The sequence below is a fragment of the Melozone crissalis genome, unplaced genomic scaffold, assembly GCF_028551555.1.
Source record: "Melozone crissalis strain CALT ecotype California unplaced genomic scaffold, PUWL_Pcris_2 ptg000016l_1, whole genome shotgun sequence".
NCBI lineage: Eukaryota > Metazoa > Chordata > Aves > Passeriformes > Passerellidae > Melozone > Melozone crissalis.
In genome coordinates, this window is record NW_026535794.1 from 12,352,417 (window position 1) to 12,366,388 (window position 13,972).

The window sequence follows — 13,972 nt, forward strand, 5'->3', positions numbered from 1 at the left end:
CAACAAGAAGTTGTTGTCTTTGTCAAAGTGGTCCTGAGATGACAATGGTCCTTCGTCCATGGTGCTAAAATAGTCACAATAGTTTCTACCAGCAATAGATCTTCTTTGTTTTACAGGTTTTGGATCAAGTCCTGAATCACTCTGTTGAAGATTGCAATGCCAGTTGTTTTCCATTACCATCTGTACGGCAGATTACCTTTGCCAAGTGGACAGTTTGTTTTATCTCTCTCTTTGAGTGACCACATTCACACCTCCTGATAACAACTATTGAATGTCACTGCATGACTGATAAGAACTATAACATCCCTTTAGGAGATGCTCTGCCCAGAGGGAGGAGCCAAGCATTGCTACCCAGATACAATCCAGAGGTTTTTGAGACACCAGCATGGCTTTCTCCATGGGATTCCCCAGAGGAACAGCAGCTGTCTTCTTCTTCCATGGGATCTTCAGAGGAAGAATACATCCTTCTCTACAGATCCCTGTTGCTCCAACAGAACCACACCTGACACTGCAGGAGGGCTGCAGCCACATTTCCAATGGGACTGCCACCAACACCCTGACCCACAGGGTGTCAGGTTGGGTTCTGACTCTGTCAGTGTTGTTCTAGTGTACTGCATTGTTTACTTTATCTTTTTTTTATTTTCCCTATTAAAGAACTGTTATTTCCTGCACCCATATTTTTGCCTGAGAGCCCCTTAATTTAAAATTTATAACAATTTGGAGGGGTGGGGAGGGTTTACAATCTCCATTTCAGAGGAGGCTCCTGCCTACCTTAGCAGACTCCTGTCTTTCCAAACCAAGACACACTCAAAGACCTTAATTCAGCTTTTGCAAAGCTATTCTCAAATAAAATAATGTGATTTCAAATCAAACCAAAATCTTTTGAACACAGCGTGATTTAATGATTCTATAACAAAAGTTCACTACCATTATAATCTGTGACTCAAGACTTCAGATTCAGGAAATAATATAGCAAATTCCCTACAGAGATATTAATGTTCATGGTATGCAATCTATTTGTCAATGAATCGTTTCTGTTTGTCAGATCACACTCATTACAGTCTTGGTGTAGATTTGCAAACTACAAAAAGTATGGGCTGCCCACACGCTAGGTATAAGTATCCATTTTCAGGTATGGCTTCAAACACTTATCTATGAGTAATTTTGACTGAACTACTCAAATGACTGTACTTCCACATGTGCCTGTGTGAAAGCCGACAGGATGAGCACGTGTATTTTTACGATGTGAGTTGTCTGTGATGGGATGAAGACATTGAATAAAACCAGTAATTAACACAGCAATTAAAATATAAAACTCGAGTCAGCATTTTGATGCTGTTTCTGACTCTCTCCCTGACTTGCTTTATTATTTCGTGCAAGTAAGCTGGCCCGATTTCGCAAATACTTTTACTTATGCAAAGTACCACAAACAACTGTATAGAGGGTAATACAGCTTTATTTGCCTAAATTACCAAAACTCAGCACTATTAATGTTTCTGTGACTACGCTGCTATGATCAAGAGAATTACCCTGCCAGCGTGGGGTTACAATACAGGGAGTTTAAGAGCGCACTTAAGTAGTGGTACTTAGCACTAACCACTCCCCAGGCAAAAGCGTCAGGGCATAAGAGGAGAACGAAAAGAAAGGCAGGAAGATTGTGATTCCCACCCAGAGCAATTCCTCCCAGCTGCTTTGCCTCTGTTGCTCTCTGACTCAAACTCTGTCTCAGCCGCCAATACTCACAGAATTCCTGTTCCTACCGGCGCCTGAACGCCCACTGCGGGCTGAGGAGCCTCAGCGGGAGCACACACCTGAGGAGAATGAGAGGCCAGAGGAGCAGAGCTCAGGGCCTCAGGGTGTCCCTGCCCGCCCCCGGGCCACGGACCCTGCCAGACGCGGCCAGGAGCCGTCTGTCTGTCCGTCTGTCCCGCATTCCCAGAGGGAATGAGCCGCGCTCTCCGCTTCCTGCCAGAGCCTTCCGAGCAGCAGCCGGGCGGGCCAGCGAGCCCGAGCCGCCCGGAGGCATCGGGCTGCGAGGAACCGACACGCTGGAAGCGGATTCCCCCCTCGAGCCTCCGGCAGAGCCGTGAGGGCGGCGGGAAGCGCCGGAGAGCCTCCGCTGAAGGGGTTGCCCAGAGGAGCCGCAGGCGCGACGGAGACACGCGGCGTTCCTCAGCCGCTACTGCGGGGAGGATGAGCCAGCTCTAGCCAACACAACTCCCTCCCCCGCGCTGCCGCCGTGCCAAGGCGCCAGCCATGTTCCCGCATCGCCCCCACCTCGGGCGCCGGGAAGGAGCGGGGGAAGGGGAAGGAGGGCGGGGAGGCGGCGCCGGGACTCCCGCCCCTCTGGGGCCGCCCCCGCCCACCTGCCCGCGCCCCCGCCCCGCCCGCCGCGCTCGCGGTGTCAGCTCGGCCGCTGATTGGCCGCGCCGCCCGCCAGTCAGCGCCGCTCCCGCAGGGCTGAGGGGGCGGGGCCGCGCCGCGCTGTCAGCGGCGCGCGGGGAGGGCGCGGCGGCGGGGCAGAGCGGGGGGCGGCGGGTGAGAGGAGCTTAAGAGCTGCTGCTCGGCTCGCTTTTTTTCCCGGGCTTTTGCACACAGTCTCGCCCCTTCCCTCAGGTTTTCTGCAGAGATTTACGTGCCGGTAACCACACACCCACACCGGACTCCTCGGGCTCTTTTCCCGCAGAGGCCGAACGCTCGGTCCAGCGGAGCGGGGGCAGACCCCGGCGGCCAGGGGCTCCCTCAGCGACCGCGCTCCGCCTCGCCCGCCGGTGCCGCTCCCGCAGCGCCATGGATCACCAGCCCAAGTTCTTCGAGAACCTCTCGGGCGCCGGGAAGGCCATCGCGGTGCTGACCAGCGGCGGCGATGCCCAAGGTAACGGCTCGCACCGTTTACTTTGGGCGCACGGGGAGGACGAGGGGAAGGAGCCGCGGGGGAAGGAGAACGCGGGGGAGCTGCGGGCACGGTGGGGAGTGGGGCAGCAGCGGGAGAGGGCGAGGAGCCCCTGGAGGGCGGTGTGAGGGGCAGGAAGGAAGGGCCTCCCCGGCTGGCCGGGCGCCCATGCGGGAGGCCGGGGAAACAGCGTGGGCTGCTCCAGGGCTGGTGTCGGCGAGCCACGGTGCGGCACATGGAGGGAGTGGAGAGAGGGCTCTGGGAGCGGCTCACACGGGATTGCAGTGGTGCTCGGGTTCCTCTTTCCGTGCTGGCCTTCGACCCGGCTTTCCTACTAAGCGCATTTAAAAGATAAATCATTTTTGCATGGCTTGGGCTCTTAAGGTTCAAACATCCCTTCTTCCCTTCTCACTCCTTTTGCCCCTCTCCCTCCCTCTCCACGTTTCCTCTGCCCCAGGCTGGGCAAGGGAGAGGGTAGAAACGCTGCTGCAGTAACTTTTACTACCGAGCTGTCTGGTTCCCTGGGGAGGTGGTGGGGTGAGGAGGGATGGCTGATGCGAGCGGGGGAGGAGGAGGTCGTGCTGCCCTGCACGGCGGGTGGGAGGCTTGGCTGCGCTGCTGGGGCTCTGCCAGCCCTCGCCTCATCTGCTTTTCGCTTCGTTTTGGCACCAGCAACACGTTTATGTTCCTACCCGTGGTTTAGAACGCTCAGATGGTGGTTTACTTTCCCACCCCGTAGGGTGGAACGTGTCTCGCCTTCTTAAATCTCTTCAGTGTAGAGGAAGTCGTAGCTACTACAGGACAGGGCGAACAATAGACCTACAGACATTAAGAGGGATGGCAAAGAAAAGAGGCTCGATCACAATATACCTAGTCAAGAATCCATTTTTTTTTTTTTACTCTTTAGTTTTCCCTTTCCTACCAGAATGGGTCCTTTCCAACTCAGCATATTCTGTGATTCTATGGTAATAGTTTGAAGTTTCAGTTAATTAAGATTTCAAACACGCAATGCTCCGTGCTGTTTGAGAGGACTCTTGCTCTGCTTATACGAGGAGAGTTGTTCAATCAATGATAATTGCTTTTAGCACCTTCTCTTAATTTACGGTTGTTTTACTTTTTTTTTTTTTTTTCCGCCCGGACTGTCTCGAGAGTACTTTCACTTAAAGAAGCAGCGGCACTCGTTCGCGTTTGTGAAGAGGATGGGGGGTGGGAGCCTCTCCTTTCGTTCTGCCTGAGCTCGGTGGGTTAGGGACCGCTCTCTCCCCAGATTTTATACGGGGAGGTGCCGGGACGGGCCCGCAGCCTCCCCGCTCCCCTTCCCCGGGTTTCCCGGCGCGTCCATGCGGTGGTGGCTTGCATGGACCAGTGTCTCCCTCCCTCCTTCCCTCCCTCCCTCCGCCGGTGTGTACGTGATCCGCTGCGAGTCGCTGCAGATTCCGCCTCTTTGCGTCATCTGGGCTGGGAGAAGCATCCTCCCTCCCCCTGCCCGCAGGAATAACGGGGAGCCCCCGGGTTTACCTAGGATTAGCCGAAACTCTAATCGGGATGAAAGGGATTTGTTGCCATCGAGGAGGAAAATGTTGCAGTTCTGGAGGAAAAAAACCAAATAGATGCGGTTAAATTGCTTCTCTTACCCCTCGGTGGGGCTACACTTGTTCAAGTTTTAACCTGTTTGCCCTCAGTGACATCGGTTCCACTGCTATATGATTCTAGGAGGAACCGAGAATCTGAGCATCCCTGTGTTAATGGTCTGGTGGCCAAATCGCCATTTTAATTTAAAAGTGTGGCAGGGCACTGCCTGAAGCAGCAGTAGCGTGCTCAGCAAGAGGCTGAGCCCTGCAACTTGCTTCCGCGTGGCTGGAGATTATATAATGCAGCAGCAGATGCATCTCCTTTTATAAAGTACTAATCTTCACTGGCCCCTGTGTGAATTAAGGCATTTGAAGGACTTGCAGAATCCACGGGTAACATCGAGACTTTACATCTGGCAGATTGCCACAGAAGCACGGAGAGTTCCAAAGTAACAGCCTGTGAAAGTTACTGTCTAAGGACTGGGGTTGTCACAAAGACCAAAAAAAGTAAACTGGATGCCTTCCAAGCTGTTTCACTGGCAGCATTGTTGCCCTAACTTTGAAGAACAAGGAAATAACCTTCCCAGCATTTTAGAACTTGATCATTTCACCTGAATCACACAACACAGCGTGTGTGACCATAACCCTTTACTCTCTTGGTAGCAGCAGAGATGTGTAAAATAAGCGGCCTCAAGTCAGTTTGAAGGTTAGGAGTTAACCAAGGGACAGAATGAGTCATGCCCTGTCAAGGTCATTTGCCCTTTGGAGGACAGAGTGTAAATGTGTGAGAGAAGTGAAGTCCCGAAGTACACGCAGAAGGAAGTTGCTGTTACTGCTATTTGAAAATAATCTGTTCCAGCAAAGTGTAGATGAGGCAAAGCTGCTGACTCAGAAGTAGGCAAAAAAGTTCTAGTATTAGGAATAAAGTTCCAGTCTTCTGTTTTGTTATAGATTCGTCAGACACTGAAAGTCTTCAAAATACCTGTAATCCAAACTAAACTCACAAACAATTGGGTAGAAAAAACACCTGTTAAACACAAAATCTTTATATGTGCTAGTATTTAGATTGGGCTGTAAGTCTGAGCATAGACTAAAATATACATGAAATTATTTTAAGGTGAAATTAGTCTCTTTGCTGTTATTTGTACTTGTAATAATTTAAAAGTAGAGTTATGTAAATTTCACAAATTTCTATTTAAGTTTTCAGTTAGTTCCCCGCATTGGTGCTACTTCCTTGAAAGTTTCATTTTTCTTTTTTGTTTTTCTACCTGTAAATTTTAAAGACTAGAGAATATATATGTGTCATACTGGAATTTTTTTTTGTGGAGTTAGAGAATTGATCAATGATCTGTTTCACAGGAAAAAAAGATCTCTATTTAGTACACTTATAATATGTATAAGTACTAAACTTGACAGTCTATCACTTCAGCTAACCAGCTGTTAAATTGTGAGCTAAAAATGTACTTCCCACTGTAATCACAAGTACCTTGAGAGGCAGAAGAAGTTCTGACAATCAAATCTCAATATTTATGGGTTGGTTCAGTTTCTGGAGCATTTCTAAATTGTACTGGTCGCAGCTCAGGAAGGTGGTTTAATAAATGGGGTTTAATAAGTCACACTTCTCACTTTGTTGGATTCCCTGGCCATTGTGCTTCAGGTCATGAAGTGCACTGGCTGACTTTTCTGTGGGTTGGCTTTTCTGTGGGTTGGCTTTTCTGTGGGCTGCCAGTGGCTGCACAGACAGCCCTGCCCACCGTCGGTGCCTGACGTTCACACGTCAATAGCTCTTGGCCTCCCAGGAGCCGTTCCGGGACCGCGGTGGGTACAGGAAGCGTCGTGGGAAGCTGTGACAGAAGGTGATTGTGCACGCCTGGGGAAGGATGTGCTTGTGGCCCTGGAGCTGCTGCCCAGCCAGCTGACTCAAGGTCGTTGTCTGAACAGGGCCATGTTGTTTTCCAGACAAACTCAAAGATTCAGTGTTGAGGAGGACAGCATTAGTAAGGGATGTGATGGTCTGGAATATCATAGCCCATCCTGCTGAAATAAAGAGCTTTGTATCCCTATGTTCAAAGCCTTCCAGGCTTCCCAAAAACCAAACCCAAGCAAACCAAAGTTCCAAGGCTTTGTTAGTAGTGTAGATATACAAGTTTTGTCCTGGTGACATAGATTGGAAGAAGAAATCTTGGCACTGAACAGATGAAAAAGCTCAGCTCCTTCAGCAAATACTGGGTTTAAAAACAGCTTAAAAAGAACGCTGAAGAAGCCTTTTGGATTCCAGAGCTTTGGAATACCACTGACCATGGCTGTGGAAGCAAAGATTTACATATTTCTGCTCTTGAAGCATTACAGGCTGAGGACGTATTTAATATAGTAGTGTAAATGTATTGATCTTGTCTGGGTGGCAAAATTTCTTTTTCCACCATAAGCTTCTCAGCTAATACAGTAAAATAACCATAAGCTTCTCAACTAATACAGTAAAATAAATATTTTTTTTAAAGTCACAAGCTAAAACAACCCATACTCTTCTTATGTCATCCAAATTAGAGTTTATTTGTTAACACTTATGTAATTTGAACATAGTCACAAGGAATTTTTGATTCCTAGCCCCTACCAAAGGCATCTTTTCCAGCTAAGAATAGTGCATGCAAATAGACATGTATATGAAATACCCATATATGTGTCTATAGATACAATATTACAAGTACTATTTGTATGTAAAATTAAGGAATGTAGTTATTAATGGATGAGTGTAACTATTTCAATGCATTTAGTGTTTTTGAGAAGCTGCTTCTGTAATTAGTGGATTTAATGGTTGAAACTGGTTTCTTAAGATTTTTATTTTAATTTTTAAGAAGAGATGCATTTGCCATCTGCAATTGTATATATTTGCGCTGTAGAATGTTCTGATCTAATACTGTTGGTGTTCAGGAAAATTGTGTAATGTTTTCTTCATGTATCTAGAATAATTACTGCGATTATATTCAGTAAAATCTGTAATGTAATTAAAAGTAAATCAAACAAATTCAAGTTGTGTTTTTATTGATTTGTTCAGTTCTTGTATTTGACTCCTTCTCTTTTGATGATTATAGACTCTTACTGACATAACCATTTACATATTTGAATAAAATCTTTGTTTGGTAATGTTTAGACATTTTCCTTAGTGATTTTTGCTATATAGTCTTTTAAGTCTGAATCTTTATTCAGGGTAGCACTGAAACATATGTGCTAAGTCATTAAGCCTGTGTTAAAGCCAATGTTTATCTTTAAAATTGGTGATACTTAAGTATTTCTTGATGCTTGTCCAAGATGCATAGTTTTGCTTTTGAATGGTTTATGTTACAGTTATTTATTTAAAGGCTTGTCTAGCTGACTAAAGCAAGGCAAACTTGGCTTAAGCACAAACTCATGTAGAGCCTCCTCTCTTGTAATGGTGCAAATGCTCATGGACCAGGATGTAGGCACAAGAGAGGGATACTCTTTAAAAGCCTCTGAAATAATGTAAAGATTTCTGCAGTACTGTTTGTAACCCTGTTATGAAAACCAAGTCCTCCTTTTAAGGACAATTGAATAAACAAGATCAAGGACAATAAATTATCAACTTTTAAATTAATCCAAATGTTATGTAAAGCCCTGAAAGTAGCTGCATTTCACTTAATCTTTGTTGAGTCCAAAAGAGCAAAATAAATATTTCCCTTTTTCCTAGGCTTTAATGCAAAAGCCAGTAGTAATTCAGAAACATTTAAAATAATTCTTATATTATTAAAAAATACTGGTTTTACTTGTGACTTTCTTTTGAAGCTGCTATTTTAATCCTATATGTTTATCAAACTGCATTTATTATTCAGGACTAAATCCACAGTTAACCTGCTAAATCTCTTATAAAGTAATAAGCATGAGTAATAACATTTCATGGTTATTGCAGTAATTCACAAATACTTTTGTAAGATTCCACAAATAATGAAATTTTATTAAACAGTTCTACAGAGGCTTCATGATTTTTTTTTTCTTTTTTACTGAATTACTGCAGTTAAGACAGCCAAATTGTAGAAATCTAAAGCTGCAATGTGTTAACTGTGTTTTGTAGGTATTGAATTTTAATATCCTTTAGCCCTCAGCCCTTCTGAAATGTAAGCCAGGAGCTTGCCACCAGACAACCAAGTCCTTTTTCTCTATAAGGAGATAACATATCCAACATGAAATAACAATAAAATGTGGTTACCTAAACTTCTAAAACTGCAGTGGTAGTACTGGGAAGATGCTGTCTGTGGTCTGTGGGATTACACATTTTTTTTCCTGAGTTTTTTCCTTTTCACAGAGCAGGCAAATTGTAGATTTTACCTATTTTTCATGCAAGAAACACGGAAACTGAAAGGTATTCACTAAGAAATTATATGGCTATATTAAGGATTTATATACAAACTTTCCACAGCAAACTAAACAACAACAACCCCCCTCCAAAAAAACCCCAAAAGCCAAAACACAACTGCCAAAAAACCTCAGTACCAAGCAGCAACAACAAAAAAGCCTCCCACACAAAATGTGCTTTAATAGGAGCAAGCTGTGGGCTTTGGTGAAAGGAGTACCTTGTGCTGAGTGTTCCTGTTTGTGGAAAATGGCAGTGCTGGGATGAGCTGTCAGTTTGTTAAAATTAAAGGTCTTTGTCTCTCAGGGGTGTTAATTTTGTTATGAAAACTGTTTCACTGAGGAGATAACTTTGCTCTGTTTGATCTGAGATTTATCATGCTAACTTTCCTTTCATTACAGACTGTCAGATGAGAGTCTCTGTTTTTCTTTGGCATCATCCACTTCTTTGTCTAAAGCTGTGCTTTTAGCTGGCTTGGCATTTGAAAGCTTTTTCCAGCTATGCCGCAAGGCCAACTCTGGCTGAAAGAATTCTTGCTACAATTTCCTAAAACAGGACTTATGTGAAAACATTGTTACTTCTGATTTTTATCTGAAGTGTAAGTGACATCTACATGAACAGCAAAATCAACTTTTTGGTTGTGGCAAACTTAATTTTTTTGTTTTGCTTTGAGCAACTTCAGGGACTTTCTGGTGTGCTCATAAGTAATGAATCTTTGAGAAAAACTCAGCCTGAGTTTTAGACAGGTTAACTTTCACAGCTCAATATTTTTTGCAGTAAAGGTAGATACTGTAAGATTAGATCTTTGGGACTTGCTGTGTTGTTTATATATTCTAGTTACAAGCTTTTTATATCTGCAGAGAGAAGAACACTTAGCACCTGTGTTGAGCAGCAGAGCTTACCTGCTACTTTGATATTAAATGCAGGCTGTTTTGATATTAAATGCAGCAAATTTGGGGATTTGGTGCCTGGCACTTTGGGTTGTCATCCTTCTCGCTGTTTTTTACTGATGTGCCAAGACACACAGTATAGCCTAACTATTTCTCTCTTTGTGCTTTGTGTGAGCTCTTATGTCTGTTTTGGTAGTATGGAAGCAATTAGCTGATTAGTTCTGGAAAGTTCCTGAATAATGGGTGAGATAAGGCAGTATCTGAAGGAATGAATTATAAGAGAAATTCATTTGGCCTGTGTAGAGGGAGCAGTGAAATTCCACTCAGGAGGTTAAGTGTTGGTTGCTCAGGAGGTTGTGTGTTGGGATTTAAATTTTCCCAACATTGGGAAGATTTTCCATGATTATTGTTTGTCAGATGTCTTGTGAGCAGGGAATTCCAATCAGAGCTTGCATTTTTGGGACCTAAGTGGTGTTCAGACACTTTTCTGTCAAATGAGTCAATATGGTATTATTTATGTTAATTACATTTGTCTTTTTAAATGAGCATCTGTCCAGGTCAACTTTGGCTCTGCTCCCCACAAAATGCTGTATATACACCTGTGTTATTTTGGAAATCCCAGAAAATCTGTTCAAATATAATTTCTTATCTGAAGAAACTAAATTTTAGCTTGCTGAATGTTTTGCATTTCAGACTGGAAACTAACCAATATTGCAAAATTAATTTACTTCGTTGTTCAGTAGCTGTAACTTCTACAATGCTATTTTGCAGTCAGCAGCAATTTAATCTCTGATTAACACACACACTGGCATTCACATAATTATTGTAACAAAGAATAATTCTGAGCCCTTCATACTCATGGGCTGCTTGCACTGTCATTAAGCAAATTTCTGTTTTAATGGATGCTGGTCACTGTCTTTCTTTAGGAATGAATTAGTGTTCCCTTTCTTTTCAAGACACAATACTTTTGCTCTGCAGAAAGTGCTGGATGACTTTAACAATGTGATTTTGCTTTTTCTTCCCAGGTATGAATGCTGCTGTGCGGGCAGTAGTGCGCATGGGAATCTATGTAAATGCCAAAGTCTATTTTATTTATGAGGTTAGTTTTGTTTCATTCATTCTGTGTTTTGTCCTCTCACTAAACTTGAGTTTTTGTAAAAACACCATGGAGACTAAATAGTATAAATTAAAAGGAGACTAAATAGTATAAATTAAAAATGTTGTAGGTGCCATTCCTTTTCACTGTGTTTTTTTTAGTACTTTTTATTTTTATGGAAATTTGCATCTCAAAAGGTATATTCTTAAACTATATAATTTAAAAGTAATTTCTTAAATATATGGAATTCTTTGTGTGCCACCAAAGACTTGAAAGCATTGTCACCCTGCAGTGAGCTACATATCTGTGCACTGGTTGGATGTTTGGCCTCACTTATTGTACTCCATAAATATTTTCCTAAACCTGTTTAAACTACTAATTCTTAATCCTTTGACTCCATTTTCCTAGAGTGTGCTAAGGATGTATCCTCACCCTCACTTCATAGCTTAGTTTTGATCAAGGATGCTGTGGCACTGGTGCCGTCTTGCCTGACTTATAATAAGGTTGCAACTGAAGAAACTCAACCAACAGACAAAAAAAAAGCCACATCAAAAACTTGACCCTCATTGGTCTGTCCTGACATCAGAATTTTGTGGTTGAAATTTGTAGCTGTATATGCAGAAAGATTTTAAATTTCTGTAGCAATCATGCAATAAGAAAAAAAGATGGGACAAGTTTAATGTCAGTACCAAGGTGATGCTCCACTTATTTGTATTCCTGGTAGACTTTTGCAGTTAGACATCCTTGTAAAGGACACTTTCAGTTTTTATGCAATTTTTGTAGATTAAACAATACAGTAAATAGATACAATAGATAAGTACAATAAATACAGTACAGTCAAGAGATTCTGTTCCCACTGCAATTCCTGTACAGCTCATTAGTAGTCTGAGTTTATTACAAATCATAAGAAAAAATTTATATGAGAGAAAGCTTGGTAGGTCCCCAGTAAAGTCTAACTTTAATATAAAATATAAAGTACTAGAATTCATAGAAGTGCTTAGAAAATGCTTGCATTTTAGTTTTGTGCATGGTAAATGCAGACTTTATCTTTCAAAAGTAGCTGTTTATCAATTTTTCCCTGTCTGCTTATTCCTATAGCTCATTTACTAATGAGATGCAAAGTATATTGAAATGCAAATAAGCAGAGGACTGTGCTCCAAAATTCTTTCCTACTACTGTGCTAGGGCAAGTTGCTCTGAATACTTAGTGTGTGCTAATTACATGGCCAATCTCTGGAATTCCTTCAGTGTTCAGCTGTTGTGCAGGCTCACTGAAATGGGTCAGATACTTCTCTGGAAGTAAGGAGGGTGTTTTGGGCATCTTTAAGGCTAGAACTTGGATTTGAATTTATTTTTTGATCAAGCTTAAGAATTGCCGTATTTTTTCACCTTTTAAACATACTTGGTATCACAGAGTGATACATTTCAAGAGAACTTTAAATATTTGTTTTTTCTGAACTGGACTTATGAAAATAGCACTATTTAATTTAGGATGTTCCTGTGTTTGGTAGAGTTGGCCAGTGTGAAGTCACAGATAATTTAGAATGAAAAGTGCTTGTAAAAGAAGTAGTCAATGTTGGGAATTTGCAGTTTCCCATATGTATTGTCCTTCTCTCTTCAATGTAACAGCAGGGTCTGTGAGGAAATGCACATTTCATTGCAAGTATGGGCTCTGAAAAAGATCTTGCTTCTAGATTAGTCCATTCAGTTCTGTATTTTGTAAAGTACTGAACACTAAGCTTTGTTCTTCTCTGACTGGTGATAATTGAAATATGAAGTCAGTTTTCCTTCACAAAGCCCACAAGTACTTCAGAGAAACAGAGTTGCAAGCACTGAAATGAAACAGCTGTTTAATTTTACCCCTTTGAAATGGGAAACAGATGAAGGTGACAAGTGTAATAGAAGGTAAAAATCTTCTTCTGATACTTGTCATTAATGTTCCCTGTTCTAAGCCTTTGTGTGATGTATAGAGGGGTTGTATTTTTGGGTATAGTTTGAGTTATTTAATGCTTTTAATAAAGTATTCCCTCTGAGTTACAGTTTATTGAATGTGACTTGAGTGTGTAAGCAAAGAGGATAGTGTATCTTAAGCCTACGTTTTGAGCATTTTAACACCACAGGTCAGGATAAAATGATATTTGTATTGAAGCTGCTCTGAAATAATGAAGGAAAAACCTGAAGTGACCATATCCAAAAGAAGAAAAAAAGTATTTGGATCCAAAAACAGAGTTAAAGGTCTCAGCCTTTTCAAGCTTACTTTGCTGTAGTCATCATATGCTTTATTTCTCCTGTAGCTCTGTCTGTCAAATGGACTTTTTTTGCACTGCAAAACCATCTGTCTTCTACAGCTGTGGGCAGCACTAGTTCCATATTCTAAATAAAAAAGTAATTCTATTTTCCTAACTCCATTTTTCTTCATCTTGTGATGAGGAATTACCAAGATAAATTAATTAAAATTGGTAGTGAATAAGACCTAAGTAATTTTCTAGCCTTTTTAGAATTGGTTTTATGAAAGCCCAAATAAAGAAACAGTTACATACTGGACTTCATGGCCTATTTGGACTTCAAGTCCCAAAAGGAAAAAAAGAGCAAACTCATGTGAAAGTGAAAACTAGAAGACAATTTATATAAAAGCTATTATTTGTTATATATCTTTTTTATAGTTTGTATAAAACCTGTGAATTTTTAGCTATAAAATTTTAAAACCCCTTGTATTTCTTAATTCACTGAAGTTAGCACATTTCAAATTTTTGCCATTAATTGCAAATCTATACAGTTCTGCTAGCTTCACAGTTTTGTATTTTTTAATATTTTATTTTAGTCTGTTATCCTTCTTGACTATCATCTTATTATTCCTCAAATCTACTCCAGTCTGAATTAAAATTTGAATACCCACAGATTAATTTCACTCATGGCATGGAAATCTAGGAGCTGGAAGTATGTGTAGAGTATCAGGCTGTTCTAGGGAGCTAGTTTAAATTTTTTTTTCCACTAATCAGAAACTATTAAAGTCAGTTGTTTTTTTTTTTGTCTTGTTTTTCCTTTTTAATTAAGAATGGGAAGAAAAAGTGATGCCTCTCATTTATGGCAGCTCAGTTTTAGAAACTTGAGGTCTTAAATATTTATACAAATAACCTGCCCTTTTCCCAGGATGGAAGCA

The 13,972-nt window shown here is 41.9% G+C and overlaps 1 protein-coding gene across 3 annotated transcripts in view; it reads left to right on the forward strand.

The window, feature by feature from the left end:
• The first annotated feature begins 2,510 nt into the window (after positions 1 to 2,510).
• PFKP (phosphofructokinase, platelet) overlaps positions 2,511 to 13,972 on the forward strand; it is a 43,116-nt gene continuing 31,654 nt past the window's right edge. Inside the window, exons 1-2 of one of the 3 annotated variants that reach the window (XM_054273198.1) lie at positions 2,511 to 2,875; positions 10,743 to 10,816. In XM_054273198.1, coding sequence (XP_054129173.1) covers positions 2,791 to 2,875; positions 10,743 to 10,816 — 159 coding nt within the window. In that variant the 5' untranslated portion in view covers positions 2,511 to 2,790. The remainder of the gene's footprint in view (positions 2,876 to 10,742; positions 10,817 to 13,972) is intronic. The other 2 variants (XM_054273197.1, XM_054273199.1) reach the window with 2 other exon arrangements.